Source organism: Sander lucioperca, chromosome 22 (assembly GCF_008315115.2).
Source record: "Sander lucioperca isolate FBNREF2018 chromosome 22, SLUC_FBN_1.2, whole genome shotgun sequence".
NCBI lineage: Eukaryota > Metazoa > Chordata > Actinopteri > Perciformes > Percidae > Sander > Sander lucioperca.
The window spans coordinates 6561294-6586622 of NC_050194.1; the positions used below are offsets into that span (position 1 = coordinate 6561294).

Here is a 25329-nt window from a genome sequence, read left to right on the forward strand (position 1 = left end):
AAATGGATGGAACTGATCAGTTCAGCTTCACATCTCTGCTTGCTGCTGTTCTTCTAACCAGTGCTACAGTCCTTAGTTCCCTCTCTGCCTCCTGCTGGTTACCTTCCCAGTCTCACTGAATAGTGTAATAACCATAGAAATAAAAGTAATAACATACAGTGACGTACTCAACAGTAGGTGTGTACTACAGGAAGGTACTGAGGGTGTTGTCCACAGTGGCCAGATGCAGGTACTCAGGAAGGTCGCCCTCAGACTCCACCCCTGATTCCCCGTCCTTGTCGTCCTCCTTGCTCTGACTCGAGAGCGTCTTCTTCCTCCGGATGGAGCCTCGAGAGCGCCGCTCCAGACACGCCACGATCCTGTGGGCGAGGTCCTGCTGGAGCCGCTGGAAGTTCTCCCTGGAAACGCAGGAACCAGTACATGAACAGAGAAACAGGTTTAAACCAGTCTAGGTGGCCTGTCACGCTACAGGAAATGGGCAGTGGAATACCATATACATGTTTTCGAGTCACATCTTCAGTTTAGTATCTACAACACTAAAACAAATAAGATAACGTGTTAATTAGTGAGCTTTAGAGGCGCTGGTAGGCAGATTTAGTTTCCTTCGGACACAGCCAGGCTAGCTGCTTCCGCGTCCTTCCAGTCTTTATGCTAAGCTAAGCTAACCGGCTGCTGCCTGTAGCAGCATTAGCATTAGCATCTTTCCCATATTTTACAGACTGTAATGTTTGCAAAATGATCATGCCTGATGCAGATTTAAAGAAAACATCAGGCATTGTTGAGAGTGGGTATTTAAATCTCAGAAAAAGAACAAGAAAATTGTAACCTGCTGACCTCATCAGTCTCACAAAAGCAGCTCACAAAGCTTCATGAACTAAGGTTTGTAGTGAAAGTAGTACAGACAGATATTTGTGAGGAGCACATTTCAGCGGGTGGAGGGTTTGCTTACGTTGTGGGTGGAGCTGGGAGGTCGTAGTCTTTGCCCGTCTCGCCTGTCAGCCAGTAGGTTGTCTCCGTGCCTTTACCCTTGGAAAACAAACACCTTTACATACATTTTGCATCCACGTGTGGCAGTGAAGTCTGCAGACATCCACACTTCGTTTGGCGCTTTCTGCAGAATTGAATGTTTCTAGTTCTTCTATTTCAAAATGGTTCACTTGTCTGACATGTTTAGTAAAGTGAAAGAAGAGGCCCATCTTTACCTTGAGATATGTTTCTCCTCTGATCTCATACTCAAACTTGTAGTCTGTCCTCTGCAGGATATTTATAGTAGGCTGACTGACGTGGATGCGCAGGGCTGGAGGATATAAAAAGATAAAACAACAGGCATCCGTTTTTTTTACCAAAGCTTAGCTGTGGTAAATTGATTTTTGTTAGGTTGATTGGTAGCTTCTGTGATTGCACAAAAGTAATACACAGAACTGCACCATACTAGTTGGCAGCACTAACATTTTGCTCATTAAATGTCTCTTGGTATGCATGTTTTTATTCCTCTACTCACGGTGTCCTGTAGACTCCATACGAGACGCCGTGTTAACCGTGTCTCCAAATAAGCAATATCTGGGCATCTTTAGCCCCACGACACCCGCTGCACAGGGACCTGGACACGCAAATAGTCAGTTTTCCATCATTGCAACCGTTTACAAGATACGTGAAGATGAATCAGCTGCGCAAAGGTTTTAGAAATTATTGGGGAAAGAATGCACTTGGCTATGAAGGACCTTTAAAACAATTCAAACGTTGGGGCTTCACACTGCATTTAAAGATCTTGTCATCTTAGCTCTTGAGCGTTCAGTTCCATTTACCAATGGGTCATTGTTATTGGAAGATTGAGAAATAAGCTAATGAGCACAGCCCAGAGTTTAGTGCCATCTACCAGAGTGAACGCCGATGCGTATCCACACAGGGATACCGGGCAGGTGTCGGAGCTGGAAGGTTCCCATGAACGCCAAGATGTCCAGCGCCATGCGGCAGATATCCACCGCGTGCCTGTTCCCATTTCGCTTCGGAAGCCCAGAGGCCACCATGTAGGCGTCCCCAATCGTCTCCACCTGAGGGGTAGATGGAAGAAATGGTGATGTCTGTGGTCGGTCTACCTGTCAGTTAAGTGTGTCTCTCTGTTGAATTTCACCCCCGTGTGTATACCTTGTATACGTCGTGGTGGTCGACGATGCTGTCAAAGCCCTTGTAGATGTCGTTGAGCATGTCCACAACTTCCATCGGTGTGCTGTACTGGCACAGAGTTGTGAAACCGACGATGTCGCTGAAGTATATCGTCACTTCTTCGTGCAGCTCTGGTTTCACCACACCAGTCTCCTTCAGGCTTTTCACCACCGGGCTGCACAGAGAGAAACAACAACAGATGAAACAGGAGGATCCACCTGTGCTTTCATTACAATTTAATCAGCTAAACCTGTGGCTTTTTTATCAGATTTACCCCCACAAGGTGTTGCCAGATCGAGAGGTTTTTGCTAGAGCCCGACTGATATATCGGCGGGCCGATATTAGGTATTTTCCAAACTATTGGTATCGGCATCTATTATGGCCGATAAATGAATACTTAAAGGGGTGATAGAATGATTACATAGGGTATTTCACACTGTTCCTTAAGGTCTCCTAATAGGGTATGTAACATTGGTTGGGCTGAAAATTGCTCGAATGCTATTTTATTAGGCCCTTAACTACCCTGTGAATATGGCTCTATTTGGAACAAGAGCTTTTCTTCCAAATATGGTATGCTCATGAATATTTAGATGAATATGCGCGCTGATTGGTTTGAGCGAACCACATAGAAACGCATTGAGACGAGACAGACTTTAGTTTCATATCTTAAGTTTGTATTTTTATACATTTTATTTATCAGGACTTTAATATATTTTGATGTTTCTCTGTTCTGTTGTGACAATAAAACAAGTTTATTTTTAAACTGCATTATCATATTATTTTAGTAAGGACTCAAATAACTACAAATAACTAATGTTAGGGAAATCTGTTTGTTTTGTTACACGTTTCTAGATTTAAAAAAAATGTATTTATTGGTCGATAGATCGGAAAATATCGGATTTTTAAATCACCAAATATTTGTTATCGACAACGGCCTTAAAAACACTTTATTGGGGGCGCCCGGATAGCTCAGTTGGTAGAGCGGGCACCCATATATAGAGGTTTACACCTCGACGCAGCGGGCCTGGGTTCGACTCAGACCTGCGGCCTTTTGCTGCATGTCATTCCCCCCTCTCTCTCTCCCCTATCATGTCTTCAGCTGTCCTGTCGAATAAAGGCCTAAAACATGCCCAAAAAATAATCATTTTTGCCCATGTGGGCTATTTTTCAGGTAAACGTGTATTTAGCATTATATTATCTGTGTTCTTAGGCCAGTGTCTTAAAAGGGCGTTTCTCAAGTGTAAACAGACCGAGGAAGCAGCATAAAGTTGAGGCAGTCTGCTCTGTCCCTCTCAGCTTTGTAGAGGGCCGTTCTCTCCTCCACCAGGTGCTCCAGGTTTCTGGAATACATCTGCAGCCGCCTGATCATGTTATCCATGTAGCTCTCATTGTCCTGGTTATGAATTTTACTAAAGGACAATGGAAGGGGAGGAGACAGAAAGGAAGGTGAGAAAACACAAACATTCACTAAAACCAACTGCAAATATGTAATCACTTTATTAGAGCTTCCATAGGCAAAAACGGCAACGGCAACAACAACCCAATTTAAGTAAACACAGCGATTACCTACCTGATGATTTTTCCCAGACAGTTTTCCACCTTCTTAAAGTCAGGTCTTTTTTCTGGATCCTCATCCCAGCAGCTTTTTATCAACATGTACACCTGCAAGACGGAGGACACAAAGCTTTAAAGACCCAGCGGACACACAATATACACCTAATCATAGATAAAGGCATGCAACCGGCATTAACTCACCTCTAATTCTTTCTCTGAAGCGGTATCAAAGTGAAGATCAGGTCTGAAGTAGGACATGATGACCCTGGCAAGCTTTTCTGTTAGGAGACATTAATTCCCCACAAAGTTATTCACAATATTACTGAGTGTGTATTACAGCAAACCACAGACAAATCCCACTGCCCTCCAGTGAGATTTCCATACAGTCCCTTAAGAATACTAATCATGTTCTTCACTCTTTTGATTTTTCCAGGGCTCAGCGTGTGAGTGTGTGTGTGTGTGTGTGTGTGTGTGTGGGGGGGGGGGATGATTCATTTTGGACGGTGGTTTTGTAAGAGGTCACACCTGCTCTGTCGGAGCAGCTCTTGGTGTAGAAGGTGCTCTTTCTGAGAACAATCTCCTGAGCGATGATGGCAAAGCTGTAGACGTCTCCTTTCTGAGAGGTGCCCTGTTTCCTCAGATGCTCCGGAGCAGTCCACAAGTCTGAAAGGAGAGGAGAGGGTTTTCAAAGTCCCTTCATTGGACCAATTTCAAAGAAGAAACACAATCACAAAAATTAAAAACAAGTCAAGAAAAGAAAATCCTAAATAAAATTTAAAAAAAAAGCACACACAACAAAACCTGTCAAAAAAAACAGTACTTTCTTAATCAAAAGAAAGGAGAATGTAAGACAGTGAAGGAATAAACAAACTCAGTGAGGGAGGACTTAGTGTGAGACACACCGCGGCTGTTGTTTTACCTCTGCCGGGCCTAAGAAAGCTGTTGCAGCCAAAGTCTGTGATCTTCACCACCATGCGATTGTCCACCACACAGTTGGTGGACTTGAGGCGACCATGCACCTGGATGTGACTGGCATGGAGATAGGACATGCCCTGCACAGAGGATTAAAACACCACAGGGTTACTTACGATAAGGCATCTGAGATCTTTACTGGCCTCTACTGGCTGCCAGGGAGAACTGCAAAATCAATTCCTTCCAAACATTCGGCTTGGTTTGAACCTTATAAGCCCTCTTACATACAGTATAACATAATCACATTACATTCACTGAAGAAGTGACAATGTTGCTGTGTTACATACCATGTACAGTTTCAGAAGCACTACTGCATGATGCTCCTTAACATGTCTGTTAGGTCCATATTTCTGAATACTGTACATCAATGTTTACGTCAAAATGCACAGTAGGAAATACAAAGGTAACAAAATTCAAAAAAGGAAAGGAAACAACTGGTAATAATTGATTACAAGTTGGAGTTTTAAAGGGCCAAATTTGTGCTCATTTTCAGGTTCAAACTTGTATTTTGGGTTTCTACTAGAGCACAGTTTACATGCTTTAATTAAAAGAATTTAAAAAAAGCACAAAATTTCTCATACTGTCTGTCTGAATATACAGTGAGGAAAATAAATATTTGAACACCCTGCTATTTTGCAAGTTCTCCCATTCAGAAATCATGGAGGGGTCTGAAATTGTCATCGTAGGTGCATGTCCACTGTGAGAGACATAATCTAAAAAAAAAAAAAAAAAAAAAAAATCCAGAAATCACAATGTATGATTTTTTTAACTATTTATTTGTATGATACAGCTGCAAATAAGTATTTGAACACCTGAGAAAATCAATGTTAATATTTGGTACAGTAGCCTTTGTTTGCAATTACAGAGGTCAAACGTTTCCTGTAGTTTTTCACCAGGTTTGCACACACTGCAGGAGGGATTTTGGCCCACTCCTCCACACAGATCTTCTCTAGATCAGTCAGGTTTCTGGGCTGTCGCTGAGAAACACAGAGTTTGAGCTCCCTCCAAAGATTCTCTATTGGGTTTAGGTCTGGAGACTGGCTAGGCCACGCCAGAACCTTGATATGCTTCTTACAGAGCCACTCCTTGGTTATCCTGGCTGTGTGCTTCGGGTCATTGTCATGTTGGAAGACCCAGCCTCGACCCATCTTCAATGCTCTAACTGAGGGAAGGAGGTTGTTCTCCAAAATCTCGCAATACATGGCCCCGGTCATCCTCTCCTTAATACAGTGCAGTCGCCCTGTCCCTTGTGCAGAAAAACACCCCCAAAGCATGATGCTACCACCCCCATGCTTCAGAATAGGGATGGTGTTCTTGGGATGGTACTCATCATTCTTCTTCCTCCAAACACGGTTAGTGGAATTATGACCAAAAAGTTCTATTTTGGTCTCATCTGACCACATGACTTTCTCCCATGACTCCTCTGGATCATCCAAATGGTCATTGGCAAACTTAAGACGGGCCTTGACATGTGCTGGTTTAAGCAGGGGAACCTTCCGTGCCATGCATGATTTCAAACCATGACGTCTTAGTGTATTACCAACAGTAACCTTGGAAACGGTGGTCCCAGCTCTTTTCAGGTCATTGACCAGCTCCTCCCGTGTAGTTCTGGGCTGATTTCTCACCTTTCTTAGGATCATTGAGACCCCACGAGGTGAGATCTTGCATGGAGCCCCAGTCCGAGGGAGATTGACAGTCATGTTTAGCTTCTTCCATTTTCTAATGATTGCTCCAACAGTGGACCTTTTTTCACCAAGCTGCTTGGCAATTTCCCCGTAGCCCTTTCCAGCCTTGTGGAGGTGTACAATTTTGTCTCTAGTGTCTTTGGACAGCTCTTTGGTCTTGGCCATGTTAGTAGTTGGATTCTTACTGATTGTATGGGGTGGACAGGTGTCTTTATGCAGCTAACGACCTCAAACAGGTGCATCGAATTTAGGATAATAAATGGAGTGGAGGTGGACATTTTAAAGGCAGACTAACAGGTCTTTGAGGGTCAGAATTCTAGCTGATAGACAGGTGTTCAAATACTTATTTGCAGCTGTATCATACAAATAAATAGTTAAAAAATCATATATTGTGATTTCTGGATTTTTTTTTAGATTATGTCTCTCACAGTGGACATGCACCTACGATGACAATTTCAGACCCCTCCATGATTTCTAAGTGGGAGAACTTGCAAAATAGCAGGGTGTTCAAATACTTATTTTCCTCACTGTACCTGTATTCACCCTCTGTCTGAAACGCTCCGTTTTAGTGCCTGTCCCTTTAAGCCTCCCTCCCAAAAAAGCCCAGTCTTTTCTGATTGGTCAGCTTTTCTGGGTCTTCCACATCTATGCTCTTGGCTTCTCTGCATCGTCACTGCAGCTGGGGAATGACTGTAACGGCACTGTAGTGGCACTTTCTACCTATATATAGTATAGTTGTGACATCACAACCGTACAAAAGTCCTGACGGCTCATTTAAAGGCACCATTTCTGAATACGGGCTTTGAGCATTTCTTGAGTACTATAGTTTATTAGAGGAACATAATACAAAATTGAGTATGTCTTGCATATTGTGAGTCTGAGTACCGTGTGATCTCATAAAATGTTTATGTGCGTTTGTGTCAAGGTGACCATATGGTGCCTACTTTTCATTCATTCATAAAGCTCCATAAAATATCATGTGTCATAAGTCAAATACAATATAGCACTTCAGAGTTACGTGACTCGTCATCAGAAGAGCCCAGATAGTTCTGTCTCACCTTGGCAATGTCGTACATGACGGAGATCTTGAACTCCCAGTCTGTGAAGGTCTCCTCTGGGTAAGAAACCTTATCGCTCAGCACATACTGGAAGAAGAAAGGGACATGAAATCTGGTAGAATTATTGTATTATGAATGGACATTTGATCTCTTCTTGCTGGTTCTGTACTGAGTTACTGATAGCATTGACTTCTTATGTGCAAACTGATTCATTCAAACCTGAATGGACTTGAATGGCACGTGAGCAATCTCCATACGTACCCTGAGTGACCCCCTCTCTCCATACTCAAACACTCCAAACACGCCCTCATCAAACTTCACTGTGCCATAAAACTTTGTGAGGTTGCAGTAGTCGATTTGCATGAGCTGCAGAGAAAAGAAGAAACAGTGGCAGTCTTTCAATGGCACAGAGGCTAGCTTGGAAAAACAAACGCAATAGGACAGGCGCACACACAGGACTGGAAGCGTCAAGACATCTTACATCATTAAGTTCTATCATCTGGGTCTCGTTAAAGTTCCCATCCGAGTGCTCCAGCTCCTTTAGAATCACAATCTAAAAACAAATTGCAGCAGCATCAGTCACACTAGAAATCAAAATCTACATGTTCAGAAAAGCATGTTGATAGATTTGAAAACTACTGTTGTGTCCAGCTACCTTCTTATCGTAGAGTGCACGGCGGATCTGGATTTTCATGTTTTTGCTCTCGTCTTCAATCTGATGGGGGCAGATGGAGGACATTTTAACAGGACATTTTTTATGTGTGCTCTAGTGCAGTGATCTTCAACAGGCGGTCCGGGGCCCCTAGGGGGTCCTCAGATTTTCTGAAGGGGGGGCCTCCAAATTATTGTTAATTTAAAAAAAAGTTTTTTCAAAAATGTAAATGTCTTAACATGAATCCAACATATTAGTAGCAAATATAAATCAGCCTATTATTAGCCTATAGGTAAGGAAATCTCTAAGGTAGCCATCCACAGATGCAGTTAATCCTGAGGATTTACTGTGCCACATGTACTGTGTTTTTTAACATTAAAACATGATTCATTAATCATTCCAACAATTATTGTTTTAATAGCTTAGTATTCTATGTACTAAAAAGGAATGTGTACAGGCTTTAGGCCGCCCACATGATATTGTAGGCCCAGCTTAATAGGCAACTTAATATGTAGTAGGGCGTCTCTGTCTGGAAATGAAAACTCACCTGGAAGAAAAGATGAATGCTTTTAATCCTATTTAGAACATGGAGTAGTGGTGCACTTCAGCCTCTTGTGGCTAAAATGAGTAATACAACAACAAACACTACCCCTATTTTCACAGAAAAAAAAGTAACTTAGAAAAATGATCCTGGCAAAACAAAATGTTCACACCTGGCAAAACCTTTTTTCCAGTCGTTTCACAGTAAAAAATAAATTTAACTTGGAGAGATTGTCCTGGCAAAACCTTTTTTTCATGTGTTTTTACAAACCCCAATTCCAATGAAGTTTGGACGTTGTGTAAAACGTAAATAAAAACAGAATACAATGATTTTGCAAATCCTTTTCAACCTATATTCAATTGAATACACTACAAAGACAAGGTATTTAATGTTCAAACTGATCTTTTAACTTGGTTTTTTTTTGTGCAAATATTCACTCATTTTGAATTTGATGGCCAAAAACCAACATTGAATGCCCGTGACCTTCGTTCCCACAGGCAGCACTGCATTAAAACCTGACATCATTATGTAAAGGATATTACCATGTGGGCTCAGGAACACTTTGGAAAAACATTGTCAGTGAATACAGTTTGTCCCTACATCTACAAGTGAAAGTTAAAACTCTACCGTGCAAAGCGAAAGCCATAAATCAACCACACCCAGAAACGCTGTCGGCTTCTCTGGGCCCTAGCTCATCTGAGATGGACTGACGCAAAGTGGAAAAGTGTGCTGTGGTCTGACGAGTCCACATTTCAAATTGTTTTTGGAAATCATGGACGTCATGTCCTCCGGGCCAAAGAGGAAAAAGACCATCTTACTGTTATTGTCATCAGCGCAAAGTTCAAAAGCCAGCATCCGTGATGGTATGGGGGTGTGTTAGTGCCCATGGCATGGGTAACTTGCACATCTGTGAAGTAGAGGTGTTGAAATTAATCACATAATCGATGCATCGGGATGCAGACATGGACGATGCTGCATCGATGCAGTGGCCGACCATAATCAATTATAACGCAATGATGTCGCGGCATAAACATTCAAATGAAAAATAACATTCTCAGTAGCCTAACCCGTTTTTCACACACACACACACACACACACACACAGACAGGCAGGCAGGCAGACATGCACACAGACAGACAGACACACAAACACACAAACAAAACACACACACAAACAAAACGGCTGAGTGGAGACACGAGGAGGAGAGTGGAGAGAATTGCAAATCGAGAAGAGGAAATAAAACACTGAGAAACATGGAGAGAGACTAGTTAGCTTGGAGAAGATCTAGGTGGAATAACGAAGCTGAAGAGGTGTACACTACGGCACTTCTCTTGTCTAACAGCAGTCGTTTAGAACAAACGTGCTAGTGTGCCTGGCTAAAGTTGGAGCTAACGGCGGAGAGTTGCTCATTCGGAGGAAGAGGACGACAGCGTGTTTCCCTGCTGAAGAGGACTTTGCTGCAGCTGGTGACTGGTTTTAGTTTTCGTGTTTGAGCTGCGTTTCTTGGACTAACGGCTAACTGTAACTTGGATTTCTGTGTGTTTGCTTCACTGAAGATAACGGCATTGCACACGAGCTACCATCAAGCCTTTGGCGTGCGTGCATGCGTGTGGTAAAACAGTGGTTTAATAGGGTTTGAGTAAGTTTTACATTGAAACTGCTGTAAGGAGGAATCATTTTGTGTAGCTGGAGATTTTTAAGTGGAAACTGATAGAGAAACGGGTAAAGGGGTAGTTGTGTTTAATATAATTTGAAGAAATATTGCAGTTAGCATATTTGAAGGGTGTGATTTGTGTTTTTTTTGTTATTCAATCTAACGGCTAAATATTATTTGTACATTTAAGTTATCGTTCAGTAAACAATACCTTTTTTGTTAAAGAGTTGTCTGGGGTCAGTTATTCCAATACAGCACAATAGATTTGCAGGTTAAAAGTAGGGTGGTATACGACTAATCCAAAATAGGTAAACCTTCGCGGTAGCTACCTTAAAGAAACAAACCCAAACACCTCATCATTCCAGTCTAAAGCTACTTATTGCAGCTTGGGCATTGCATTTGACAATGCAAACTTGTCAAGTCAAATATCTAATATGGCTTTAATAGAAAAATGTTTTTTGACGCATCGTGATGCATCGAGGTATCGAATCGAAGACATGATAATCGTAATCGAATCGGGAGATCATTGAAGATTCACACCTCTACTGTGAAGGCACCATTAATGCTGAAAGGTGCATACAGGTTTTGGAGCAACATATGCTGCCATCCAAGCAACGTCTTTTTCAGGGACGTCACTGCTTATTTCAGCAAGACAATGCCAAGCCACATCCTGCTGGTGTTACAACAGAGTGTAGTGTAGTGCTGTGTAGTAAAAGAGTGCAGGTACTAGACTGGCCTGCCTGCAGTCTAGACCTGTCTCCCATTAAAATGTGTGGCCAGTATGAAGCGCAAAATATGACGACGGAGACCCTGGACTGTTGAGTTACTGAAGTCATACATCAAGGAAGAATGGGAAAGAATTCCACCAACAAAGCTTCAACAATTAGTGTCCTCAGTTCCCAAACACTTATTGAGTGTTGTTAAAAAGAAAGGTGATGTAACACAGTGGTAAACATGCCCATGTCCCAGCTTTTTTGGAACGTGTTGCAGGCATCAAATTCAAAATGAGTGAATATTTGCACAAAAACAATAAAGTTTTAACATTAAATATCTTGTCTTTGTAGCGTATTCAATTGAATATAGGTTGAAAAGGATTTGCAAATAATTCTGTTCTGTTTTTATTTACGTTTTACACAACGTCCAGACTTCATTGGAACTGGGTTTTGTGAGTCATAAACACACGAAAGGAAACAATTTAGATCAGACTTAAAAAATGGATCACCAGAAATCTTTTTTTCTCTCACTAGCTCTCAGGGCTTCCGTATACTGTCCTGTTCGGGTCAATAAGTAAGAGAGTGCTGAAGAAGAGCCTCCATGCCGACTGAGAGGTTTACACTTTATTTACCTTAAGAGAGATGACATTGAGTTGGTTGTTCTCCAGTGGTGTGATAAGATCAGAGGCGATATGGGACCAGCGCTTCCTGACCCGGCGCTCTCTCCTGCTCTGTCTACACAGGAAAAAATACCATCATGAAATACAAAATGCAACACACTATAGTACAGAGATCCTCATCCATGGGCACCCGAGACGTGCACCTTCAATATCTACACGCCCCTATTTAGCTTCCAATTTTGAACATTTTACACAAAATCTGGCTCTGAAATCAAGACACAGAAATCATTTGACTTGAAATTCTTCAAGTCGGTCAGGAAATAGAGATCCAGAAAACTGCCACTTTATTTCTGTTAGGATTTTAAACAACCCCAATACTCATGCATTGCAACTGCATTTTATTTACATCTATCTATAGAACAGTTAGAAGTAGATACATATAAAAGTTATCAAAAATCATATTTCACATTATGTTCTATGAGATAAAAAAGCATCCATAAATATCTCAAATACTGAGCCTGCATAGTGACAGTTACTTGTTTTGTGGTTCAATAATGATAAATGCACTAAAGTTGATTAATCACTCACCGGTAGAAAATGAAGGCCATGGTGGCCACTACAACCACTGTCACCGCCAACACACTGACAATGATGTCATTATTTGCTGCGGCTGAAAGAGAGAAAGAGCACAAAAAAGAAAAACTCTTACAATTTCAAGTTTAGGGATTTTTCTCTAGTAAACCCTGACTCATCCAGGGCACTGTACACAGATGCACACAGTGGGTTTTAAGGCCCTGACACACCAACCCGATAATCGGCCATCGGACAGTCTGGCGAGGTCGGTGACTCCAGTCTGTTCGATGTGTTCCGTGCCGTCGTTCGTCGGAGGAGCCGTCGGCCTTCATTTTGGCCGACCTGACTTGCTGGGTCGGAGGGCGGGCAGTCGGACTCAATGACCAATCTGATTGGTGGAGTGCTAACCCGGAAATGACGAGCGGGATGAGCGTGACTAAGCCTCTCAAAATCTGACGAAAATCTTTTTAACTGACCTTTGTCGATTTGAAATGAAGACAGATTCAGCAACTGCATGGCCTATTTCTGCCGCCTGCTGTTATGGAGACGTATTACGTCTCGCGCACAGAGCGTACCCTCAAGTCGCCGTCGCTTCGGTGTGTTCCGAGGCACTTTCTGCCAACGGTCGGCCGTCGGGTTGGTGTATCAGGGGCTTAAAAGAACACTCCACAGTGACCTCTAACCTGGGTTCAACCAGTGTTTAAATGTGTGGAAATGCTTCTAAGCTGCTAAACCTTTGAACTTTACTTGATTGTATTGTAACAAATGCAACATGATTTTAACCCGGAGACAAACTGCCCAACTAAGACTTCTCAGAAGCATGAATATACACTTAATTGTAGTTCAATTCTGTCAGTTTTAATCTGGTTCTAGTTTCTATCTGTTGTAGCGGTTGTGTGGTAGAAAAGCATATTTAACAGTATTTAGAACTTGAAACAGACAAACTCCAAACTACAATATATGTATGTATGTATGTATGTATGTATGTATGTGTATCTATTGTTATGGTTTTAGGTTATTTCTGTTACCTGTTTGTTCATTTCTGTTGTCTTTATTGTTTATTTGTGCATGTTTCCTGTGTTTGTATATTCTGTATATTTCTGTTTAGTTATCTCCTCGTTTATTGTGTATTGTGTGGTTTATTCCTGTGTTCTGTGTTCTGTGTGGTTAAGTTTCTGTGTTTAGTTGATTTCTGGTTTTTGTCAGTGGTTCCTGTTTCCTGTTTTATTTTGATAGTCTGTTTTCTGTCCTGTCATGTCTAGTTTTACTTTTTGCCTTTGTTGATTGTCCTGCCCCACCCTGATGTGTTTCACCTGTCGTGTCACCTGTCCCTCATTTGTTCATTACCTCTTGTATTTAACCCCTGTGTTCCCTTTGTCTTGTGTCAGATCGTTTTGTATCTCCCCCTGGTCAGTTTGTGTGTTCCTGTGCCTGTCTCGGCTCCCTGGATTCCCTGTTCTTGTTTTTTTTGTACTTTGGACCTTTTTGCCTGTTGCCTTCAGGACTTCCTTTGTTGTTTGCTCCCCTCATTGTTGTCCAATAAATCTTTGAATTTCAACGCTGCTCCTGCCTCCTCCCTCTCTCTGCGTTTGGGTCCACCATTCCTCACTATCACGACATCTATCTATCTATCTATCTATCTATCTGGGACATTTCCCACTTCTCCTTCGAGACAGTAAAACCTTTAGTAAAAATATAAAGTTTTACCCTTTAATAGTAACACATCTGGAGTTCAGTCACAGAACACTCCACTGCAGACTGATAGCTCATCTTATTGACCGCAATAAACAGCCGATGGTCAATTAACACTTTAACAGGTGTGCTATGTGTCTGTTTATGGGTGTGAAAGTGAGCAGAAAGACGGTTTATGACTAAAGGTTGTGACAGCCATCTGACACGATCATTAGTCGTGTGTGTGTGTGTGTGTGTGTGTGTGTTACCTGGACCTAGGTCTGGTGTGAAATCAGGAAGTGTTTTTCCCCAGATAAACGACGGGTGTGTCTCAACCACTTTGGTTTCTTCCTTCTCAGTGTTGAATGTGAATAAAACTTGGTACTGAGAAACACACGAGGAGAAAAGTACACATTTCAGAATAAAACACTATATAAAAGCAAGATCACATGGGGTTTTATTTCTAAAGACCTTTTTGAGACATTGCTAACACAAAGAATAAGAGATCCGGGTTTATTCCATTCCCTGCTAAATTGCATAATAATTAACACAGGAGAACAATGTACCTTGTCATCAGTAGTGGTGTAAATGATTGAGAGATTCACGTCTCGGTCTCCATGCTCGTCCAGCTTGTAGTTCCCAGCACTTCCTGAGCACAATCGTAGAAACGTTTTTATACAAAAAAATATGGCAGACACTTTGTTCACCACAACGTCGCCAGAAATCAGCCTCTGGTGTTTGTTTACCGTTTACTAGTTCCTGTTGGGACTACTGTAAACTAGTAAGGGTGTAAGAAAAAAAAAAAAAAAAAAAAAAAATCGATACACTTGCAATACTGTTGATTTTCAAAAACAAATTTTGACACAAAAAAATTGTACTCTAACAATGTAGCTATGGCTAAACTTTGGCCTACTTTAGCATATAACAATTTGCTCACTAAGAACCTGTGAACCACAATCCCAAACTGGCAGTTTGATTTTGTGTACTGAATTGTTTACCTAAAGTAAACGTCTTTGACTTTTATGAACATCATGTCTTTTTTTAAATATTAGTTTTTCTAAAATTATACTATATAAAATTATAAAAAAAATCCCAATATATCGCCTTACGCACAGTATCAAAATATATTGCGATATATTGAATCGTGACCCATGTATCGTGATACACATCGTATCGCCAGATTCTTGCCAATACACAGCTCTAGTAACTAGTGTACTGTGTAGTGTTAACTCATTTAATTTTGTATTGTTTTTTTTTTCCTGAAAAAACACACAGAGCCTGACAGGAGAAACGGTTCTCTCAATCACACACAAGCTACTTACAGCTGCTGCCTGCAGGCTTTAACACTTCATATCACTTCATATTTATCACTTCATTTTGTCAGTGAAAATACAAATCAGTGACCGCAGTTGACAGCTTCCGTCTGTCGGGCGTCACACAAAACAGTAAGCAATGTGGGGCTGAGGGCTGCGGTCTGGGCCGTTGAGGTCATGTCATCAGTCATCACTTTGTTGGTTTCTCCACCTCATACATCTCTTTCACTCTTTTTTTTTTTTCCTCTTGGATTTTTTTTTCTATTATCAAAGTGTCTCATCCCAGCAACTGATCTAAAATGTTTCATTCAGCATAACGGCCCTACTGACCGCTGACATGAATGTGCATTAGAGTTCCATTCCCTCTCTCCCACTCGCTCTTCCTCCTTCCTTACCATTAAAGGAGATGTTTCTGAAGTAATTCGCATTGACAAACTCCATCTGCTGAATCTCCGACTCATTTTCTTTAGCAATATACCTCATCACCTGGCCTATTAGCAGCACAGAATCATGGTACGCCGCCATGTAATCATTCATCTGAGAGAGAGAGAGAGAGAGAGAGAGAGAGAGAGAGAGAGAGAGAGAGAGAGAAATTGATGTAACTACTTTATTCAGTTCCAATAAGAACTCTAGATTATTAATTTATTACTGCAACTCTCAGCAAAAAAAGCAATGAAATTGTATTGCCCATAATGTCAAAACTATTCCGAGGAAGCAGTCCGAGAAACAAGGATGTTGAGTAATTTGGAAATGTGTCCTCACTGTGTTCTTGTCTTTCAGGTCTGTGTTGATAGTGTAGCTTCTGGTGTTGGGCATAGTCAGCACCAACACGTTCCTCATGGATGGCAGTGACGATGTGTTAATGTAGTATTGATCGCTGTGGAGAGGAGGCAGTAGAGGCGTTCTTATAAGTGCTGGATCTGAAGCTGGCAGATTCAGGCAAATCTTTTGAATCAATAATTTCATTTTGTACATTTTTTATTACAGCAAAATTTCTAGAGATAAAGAAAAAATAATGGTGGATATGCAACAATATGAATTATCAACGAAAAATGTGAAATGTTAGCATGAAGTTGGAGGGAAAAGTTACAAATGTGTTGCTGTGTAGTGTATACCACTGGTTCTAGGGTTGCATAATTAATCGCAATTTTATCGAAATCGCAATATCAACTAGTGCAATATTCAAATTGCAGAGGGGCGCAATATTTGCTAAAGGCAAAATATGCGTCAAACCAAACCATTCTAAAATAAAGTATTGTGGTGCTGCAGAGACGTCCCGGCCTACAGATCCTATCCTGCAGACTAAAGAAAAAATTTTTGTTTGGTACAGATCCTCGCAAAAATCACACTATAATCATTTTAATTTTTTAAGATTTAATATTAGTCAATGAAGATTAGAATAATGATACAAATATGATCATTCCCTTCAATATCGTGAATCATATCGGAATCGCAATATCAGTCAAAATAATCACAATTAGAGATTTTCCTCATATCGTGCAGCCCTAACTGGTTCCCAACCCGTTTTGTCAGACATACCCCCACCACAGCTGTCAGATGAACTCTTAAGTACTCCTTCATCAACACCTAGCATGGTCAAATGTGTTTGAATTGGCTTTATCTGGACATTATTTCACTTTTAAATGACAAAAGAGTATATGGGTTTTTTTGGTTTACTTTTAGCTAACTATTTCAACCGTTTATCCATAGCTAACTACCTCTCTGCTCGCTTGCCATCTATTTTCATTAACTCTTATGTGGGCATATTTTCGTAATCAAATCAAAATGTTATTTTATTATTACAAATTATATTATATTTATTATTTTATTACTTGAAGTACTCCACATTTTTTTCCAGGTTCGCCCTGGCCCCTGGGATACAAGCATAGACTGTAAAGGATACAAGCAAGGCTTGTTGGGAAATCACTGCTGTGTACTATATATGTCAAAGTGTTTACATGTCTACAGGACAGACACTACCAAGATTAGAAAAACTGAAAAAAGACATTCAATGAACAAAGAGCACTGACTTGTAAAGATCAATAAGGATAAAGATAATATCACTGCTGTCTGCCTCTATGGAGCCACTTTTCACCTCCTCTACATCCATTGGTGATCCACACATGATGAACACTGCAAAAACAGAAGCTGTATGTAACACCAGACAAGTAGTGCAGTTTTAGCATATACTGTAGTATAGTAGCATTGGGGAGAGTCCAACCCTCCATTCAACCCTCTGCAAATGTTAATAGTTCTATTAAGCTAATTTGTCCTATGCCCCTTTGTGGTTATATAGTTCAAAATGGGAAACTTTTCATTATCAACCTCTGAAAATCAAGTGCTTTTAAAAGTGCAGTCTGAATACACTGCATGCCTTTATACTCTTGTACAAGTAATACTTTACTGTAATACTGCTGTCATGTCCACTTGATGCCATGTTGTAAACTGGGCATCAAAAGTCTGTGTGAGCTGATTCCCTGACAGTTTGTAAAAACTTCATCATCAATACTAAATCATACAATAATTAAATGCACTTCATTCATGTGTTGTGTGTTTTTTTTTCAAAGAAAATACTTACAGTTGCTTGTCCTGTTTTGGGTTGATGATAGTACTTTTTCCAGGTCTCCTGGATTGCGTAGCACCGTTCTCTGAATATTGTCCACAAACTTGCTTGAGTCTGCATCAAGTGCATTTATATACCTGTAAAAGAACATCACTTAGAATTCAAGTAAAAAAACAAGATTTATTTAGCCACTGAAGAAAAAGACAGTCATATACACACACACACACACACACACACACACACACAGGGGTCCCGGCATATTCTCTATCTTGTAAGAGGTCCTTGGCTGAAAAAAACATTAAGAACCTCTGTCCTAGGTTACTCACCAAAAGCAATCCTCAGTGTTGCTCTGTTTCTTGTAAACATAGGCAGTCTCCCACTTAGATTTAATCTGGTTGGTGTCTTTCCAGAAATGAATAAAAAAGTCAGAGATCTTGCGTGCCGGCGGCAGGAGGCGCTGCAGATTTAGCGTGTAGTCGCAGGAGAGACCGAAGCTTCCTGCCGAGAGGATTGGCGTACTGAGCTTCAGACCTTTTTCCACACTGACAAAGAAGTGGAAAAGGGGTGGAAAGAGAGAGAGAGAAATACATAAGCATGACATAAAAATGGATGGAATAAAATGGTAAGATGGATCGTAGAGACATGTAGCTATAGACCTTTTTCACAGCAGACATGTTGACATGTCATTGAAGGAAAAGCACAGGTGTATTCAAAACTATTAATGATGGCTGCATTCCACTTAGGAGAGGTCCTGGTATTGTGCATGCTGACTCACTGAAATAGCTTACTGGGACACTAGATGGAATTGAGCCATCGTTAAGGTTATCAATTTCAGCTGTGCTTTTCCTACTATGACAAGACAAAAATGTCTGCCGTGAAAAAGGTCTATAGACGCATCCACACAACCTAAAGTTAGGAAGCTTATTTAGGACATTTAGGATTTACCCGATCTGTACCAGAAACCTGATCCGCTCAGGCCCCATCCCCTGACCAATGGGCTATCCTTTCCTAATTATTCGAGTACAATGCCTAAATTCAACCGTCTCCACACGTGTAGAACAACTCGAGTTTCCGGTAGGCTACAGATTGGGCAGCCACAGATCCCACATGCACCATTTCCACATTTATGTCAACCCCTGTTTGAATTCTGTATGTGAACAATGTTTTGTTTTTTTAAATGTGTCTACACAGGTGTAGGTATGCACTTACTCAACCACTTGGAAAGTAGCGTAGGTGCAGGTGGGCCCAAGCACTGCACATCCCAGGGTTTTTGAATCCTGAGAGAGAATACAAATGAGTGTGAGTTCTTGTCTGTCTGTCACTGTGGCTATTTGGCTAAGTTTAGGAGTGCTGAAGGTGCAATGAAGTGAGCAACAGACTTGAAACAAACAATAAAATTAACACTGTAGCAAAATCAGAATGATGCAGCACTGATCTGCTCCCTAGTGGATATAGCTTTTTATTTTCAAGGTACACGCCATAGACTGTACACACACACTAAGGCTAAGCACACAGGCAAGTGTATGCCTACATGTTATTAAAAAAGTATATCATGAGTCTGAGGTGGATGTAAAACTGTACTTACCATTAGCATCCTTAGCTCCTCCACTCCCTCACACGTGCTACTCTGGCAGCCTTTACGTTCATAAAAGGTTGTGTTGAACCCACTATAGTTAGCCGTGAGATTAAACCTTGCACCTTTTTGTGGTTTGAAAAAAGAATGAAAAGGCAGAAAAACATTTCATTAATTAAAAAAAAAAAAAAAAAAAAGGTCTTCTGTAAGGGTGTACGTGCAATCAGTCCGCTATGCCAGCTGCCGAATGGGTGCCATTTCCTTTCATTTTTCTTTTCTTTCTCATGTGTCATTTGAAAAGCATGTTTAAAAGCATATGCCACTATTTCCTTTGTTATCCCCACAAGCAACTGTTTATTTTAAAGAAATGGTTGGTTACATGTTCAAATAATTGATATTTGTGACTACAAAAAACACTATATATGCACACTGCTGTTATTGTTACTCAGTCAGCATGTTACTCTTTATTGATAACAGGACTGAAAGTAAAGACACATACACTTGGCAAATACATGAAATATAGCCACATGGCATCCATGCTAATAGCATGTGGACACTTAGTGATTTACCAAAAATGTAAAGAAAAATGATTTAGGTAACAGGACAGAACATTGAGATTGACCTGCTCAGTCATAGTTACAAAAGCATGATAATAGGGGGGGATGTGTTAGGGTACAAGGGCCACGTTCTGCCCCGAAAACATACTTAACACGTTTTTTTAAACTGAAACAGCCGTGCTAAGTATAGAGGAGCTTTGGTTGAACCATAGGGTGAACACACTGTTATGTGTGCAAGCCATGGATGTATTAAGAGAGCAAGCGCTCTGCCTTTTTATTACCACGAGTTTACATACACGTCTCTGCTGATTGGGTATCACCTGTGACACAGCCAATAAACGAGAGACACACCCACCAAACGAGAGAAAACACAACTTAAAGCACATCGCCAAAACGGTGCACAACGTTTTGAGATTGAACGCGCCTCTGAACTGAGTGAAAACCTGGGGACTTGCCTAAAATGTGTATTTTAACTAACATATCATGGACTTTTATGGGGTTTTTTTTAAAAACAGTTATTTAAAGCATAGATGGAATATGGAGTCACACAACAATGCAAAAAAAAGGGACATGTATCAAATGCCATTTTTCAGTGTTCCTCGGTAGTTTTAAATTATATATCTTAAATTTGCTATAAGATCAGTGTGCAGGACACTTTGCTTAATAATAAAATGTATATTGCCATTGCCGTCACAGCTTCGGCAGAATGGCAAATCAGCAGGTTTGTCAAGCTTTGGATTATTTGTATGTTCAATTTGTATCTGTGTCAATGAGGCTGTACTAGTAACGTAATAATCTGTATTATAAATTTTGGATGGTGGTTTCCTTTTTTATGCTTTCCAAAACCAAAAATTCAAGACAGTGCATTTGTCTGCTCTAACACAAGCTGCAAATGTTAGCATGTTCAGCTAACTTGCTTCATACCTCCAGTAGTAGTCATTCTGTGGGGTTAAAGGTCAAGTCATAACTAGCACGACCACTGTGTAGCATTTTCCCAGTGTGGGAGCCAGTCTGGATGCTCTGTTGAGTTTTACTTTTCGCCAAACACAGTTGTTCATCCTCATCCTAAAAGCTGTTTATCGTTAAAAGTGAAACGAACTGTTATAAGAACGATGCTGTTACTTTTTTCTTTTATATGATCAACCTTTACTGGGTTCTCCTTTGAGGAGGAAGAGTCATCTTGAAACACTAATAAATCAGTTGAAGACAGCGTTAAACCAACAAACTATAAGCTAACGTAGCAGTGGATGAAATCTACAAACCAATGTTATTTGAGCAGGCAAAATCCCCGGGTAGAACTTAGAAACTGCTTTTGTCTGCCTCGGTCTGAAATCAAGCACCCGTTGTTTCAAAACTAACTAACTAACTAAGTGTTTTGGGGCCACAAATAGCTTGATTTTCATTGTGAGTCCATTGGTTTGGGGTAATTTGGTTAACTGCAAATCTGTTTGGGATAATGCACAATATCAAGAGTCGATACATGTTCTACAGGTTTGTAGAGGGGACCTCTTTCAAGATTTACATAGTCCATATTGCTAAATAAATTAGTGTTTAACCAAATTATCACAAACAAAGGGGTCCCACAACTCTATTTTGTCCTGGGGCCCTAAGCAGGGGCACGTTCAATCTTACGATTTCCTGGTTGAACGCCATGTTTCCTAGGAATAGTGTGAAACGGTGTGTAACAGGCTTGCCCCAGGATAATATCTAGCCACGTCTCTGTGAATCAAAACTTAAAGCTCCATTGTGTAATTATTTAAGTTGATTCTTAGCAAAAAACCCTTTGTTCTTTCACAAATATGTGCTCATTCATGTGTAATTACTTCCACCAACTAATGAAAGTATTCTCGTATGCGTAGAATCTGCCATTCAGAATCATTCAGAATGTGTCGGTACACGATCCGTTCTGCCTGCACGATCCGTTCTGCACATGCGCAAAATGTTCGCGCATGCGCGGTTGTACGAGGATTTACGACACTGCACGATCTGTTCCACGCTTCCGGTCGACAGCCAAGCTAACGTTAGTTTAGCTAACAGCTAATTCGGCTAACTGCTAGCTGAGACAGCATGTAATAACTTTAAAAGACCCTCAAAATAAAATTTGAAAATAAACGTTGACATATATAACAAACACCTAACATATATAACAGCTGTTACGTCAGTTCTACTTTACTTGTGCTCATTTAAAATACAATCACTCAATACTTGTCTTTATTGTTATTACTGTGAAGTCTTAATTTAGCTGTAGCCTGCTTTTCCCATTACGTTTGAGTTAACGTTATTTTAGACTGAATCTAGCTGTCAGCTAGCGGTTAGCCGAATTAGCTGTTAGCTAAACTAACGTTAGCTTCCCGGTGGAGGCTAGCCATAGGCTAGCGTGGAACAGATCGTGCAGGTCGTATGGATACGTAAAACAGTATTATCTTGCGCATGTGCAGAACGGATCGTGCAGGCAGAACGGATCGTGTACCGACAGAATGCATTCTACCAAAGAATTTCTAATATGGGAAGAAGTTCCACTCTCTCGTTACTTCCGGCTTCTGAACTGGTTGCAGTTCCACCAGAGTTCCAAATAGGGGGCGCTCACAGGCCAGTGCAGAATGAATGGGACTCTATGGAGCTATACCCCTCAAAATCCACTTTTCTCAGGATATAATTTTTTGTCTAGTAATTTGAATGTTGCATTTGAAAGGTGAGGCTAAGAAAATACACACTGCTGGGTGTTAGATTTTTTTAAAGTGGCTTTTTTGTTCTAAAAAGCCTTTTAAAATGTCAATGACGTCATACACATATACGGCCAGAGATTCTACTTTACGGCAAGCTTTGAGTCGCTTCCTTTTTTCTCTCGAGGCATCGACAACACGGCTGACACGTTAGACTCTCCCTGTCAATACACGTGCTAGAAAGAGGTTTGCTAATGTTTTAAAGACCACGCCGAAGTATTCACTCTGACATTCTGGTTCTGCTTTGGATGCCGTCAAGCGGGATCTCCGATCGTAATCAGTCCTTCACTGACCAATCAGCATTCATTAGCAGAATGCTAGCGTGTTATGGGCAACAACGACTCAACCTGTAACAAATCGAAAGGGCATAAGTACTCGTTCATTCAACTTTCGACCTATAATCCATGTTGAACTTGCAAAAACTACAATCAAATCTGAGATTTCTCATCGACAATCGGGCGAAAGAGACAAATTTAGCCGTCTAGCTCCATAGGGTCCCATTCATTTAGCACTGGACCGTGATCACCCCCAGTGGAACTCTGGTGGAACTGCAACCAAAGTAGGTACAATGGGGCTTAATAGGGAGTGGAACGGCTTTCCGTAGACGGGCTTTGATTCTACCATGTTGCGCCTCCATCTTTAAAATACGTTAGCCAAAGAGGGACATACCTTTGCGTTTCGCGCTTTGTGACGGACGCCAGGGAGGGGGAGAAGATTACTCCACGACTGCCGGCAGATTTGAAAGCCGGTTGAAGATGGAGCGCCTATCTAGGACATGTAATGGAGGCGCCAAGGAAGTTAAAAAAAGAATTAAAACGACAACGCGACAGGCAAAGCACCAAGACCAAAGTTAATGTTGGAGTGGCTTTTCCAAGATGGAAAGAGCTCATAAGGAGCAAGGATTTTAAAAAGGGACACCGAAGTTGCCTGCTTTCTTCTCGACAGGTAATTCAGCCTATTTGTGTAAATTCAAAGTTTTATAGTTGCTTGGTTGCATGGTTGTGCATAACGCTAGAACGACGTCTATGATGAAAAAGGATTGTCTACCTTGTAACATAAACGTAATCATATGTGTCGTGATCTTCCTGGCAGACAACTCACGTCATGTGCAGTTATAACACAGACTAGCTACTAGAACAGCTGCATGTAAACGATGGAGATACTAGAGCTAATTTCGGTTTCATTGACATTGTTCATACTGCTCAAAGAAATATATTAAACACACAAACCTCTGTTGCTTCTCTCCTATGCTGTAAACATTGCCTTACACTATTAATCTCGTACAATACACAGAATAACGATAGCACTGATACTTTACTAACATTAGCTTGCGTATGTTTGGGAACCTGATAGCTGATGTTGAATGAAATGGTACCAAAATAACTATAATAAACTATATAAACTGTCATATATATAAAACTATTATTACACTGGAAGGAACTCTCACAGACAAAGTCGTACTTCTTGATGACTTCTTGAGATTAACAGACAGATAACTACTGGCCGGCCACCTAACCCACTAACATCAACATCAACATCCGCCTGTTATCAATTGGCTGGAATAGTGTTTTGTGGCTCTTGCAATCCTTTCTGTTCCTTTCACAGCCAGGGCTGTGTATTAATACACATTTTTTCAGCGCACACAAAAAATAGAGAGCTAGGTGACCGTGAGGAGATATTCGCTGAATTTGACAAAAAAGTGTATCTGATTAACATCACTTACTATACCTTTAAAGTGTCCCGAATTTCTACTGCAGAATCAACAGTACCAATAATAATAATTTTGAGCCCATAATGTAACATAATTTTGTGTACCCATGCAGATGTCTTTATGTTGTAATTTTGTACTTTATTACCTTCTGCAGCATTAATGGTTGCGTCTGTCTCTAAGGCCTTCTCTATTTGTCCTTCCACAAAATTCAGACTCCAGGGAGACTCTTCATCTTGCAGCAGGATCACATTGATTGTAACCCCATCCAGACACTGTCTGATGCCCCGACACGGGGCAGCAAGAATCCCCAAGACACACAACCACCACCACCCTGGTCCCATTTTCAGCTTGAAGGTTGCGAGCATTTATATTTTTGAGCTTTTTTTTGATTCCATGATCTGGTAAAGGCTTTCAGTGTTTGGTTTTGTCAATACTCCTGCTCCAGAGTCCAGTGCGTCTATGGTGCAGTAAAGTCACCAAACACTCCAAGAACGTCCTCTTAATTGTTGTTGTAAATTCCAGAAATTAAATAGTGTCCACTCCAGAACCTAAAGATTATTTACAAGAGCAACATCCAGTACCCTTGTCTGTGGTCTTCATTGAGTCGTTTGCTTCTCACATTCACACTCCCTCTGTTCCTCTAAGTGGCAGCTTTCCTGTCCTTTCCTCATCAAGTTGTTAATATACAACCTTTAAAGACCCATAGGCGGGTCATATAAGCTTCTCACTATTGATGTGCAGAGGTCTGCGTAATTTACAAGCTTCAAACACATAAACACACAGAGCACAGATTGTAGCTGGTTGTGAACTTGTTGGGAATATACATATATATTTTACAAAGGCTGGTCATTTTAAAGCAAAAACCACCTATAATGATCTTATTCTTCAGAGCAGTTCAGCTCGTGAAAGATAAAGTAACTGGATATTTGAGGTCAGTGTAATGTAAAATAAGCTGCACTGACCTTCAACAGCAGGGGTCACCTCTGGAAATGTATCTGGAACTAGTCCTGTGGTATACTGTGTGCTTATGGAC

At 40.9% G+C, this 25329-nt stretch overlaps 1 protein-coding gene across 1 annotated transcript; it reads right to left on the bottom strand.

Annotated features, from left to right (window-relative positions):
- Positions 1–24952, bottom strand: si:ch73-139e5.4 (heat-stable enterotoxin receptor). Its single transcript, XM_031297945.2, has 27 exons — positions 24442–24952; positions 19318–19430; positions 18942–19009; positions 18059–18274; positions 17748–17869; positions 17200–17302; positions 15932–16046; positions 15565–15706; positions 14423–14505; positions 14126–14240; positions 12201–12282; positions 11625–11727; positions 8088–8147; positions 7914–7985; positions 7694–7798; positions 7433–7519; positions 4637–4769; positions 4243–4380; positions 3919–3995; positions 3734–3825; positions 3414–3572; positions 2146–2338; positions 1877–2051; positions 1502–1600; positions 1203–1297; positions 950–1026; positions 1–398 (listed from the first exon to the last, which is right to left on the bottom strand). The coding sequence occupies exons 1-27, from the start codon at positions 24659–24661 to the stop codon at positions 185–187; spliced, it is 3258 nt and encodes a 1085-aa protein (XP_031153805.1). The 5' UTR covers positions 24662–24952; the 3' UTR covers positions 1–184.
- Between the last annotated feature and the right edge of the window lie 377 nt (positions 24953–25329).

Coding starts and splice junctions, on each gene's coding strand:
- si:ch73-139e5.4 (XM_031297945.2), bottom strand. CDS start 24,661: ATGCTCGCAACCTTCAAGCTGAAAATGGGACCAGGGTGGTGGTGGTTG. Junction 17,870..18,058: donor AACACTGAGGATTGCTTTTG/GTGAGTAACCTA, acceptor GTTCTTTTACAG/GTATATAAATGCACTTGATG. Junction 3,996..4,242: donor GAGCTGCTCCGACAGAGCAG/GTGTGACCTCTT, acceptor GTCTCCTAACAG/AAAAGCTTGCCAGGGTCATC.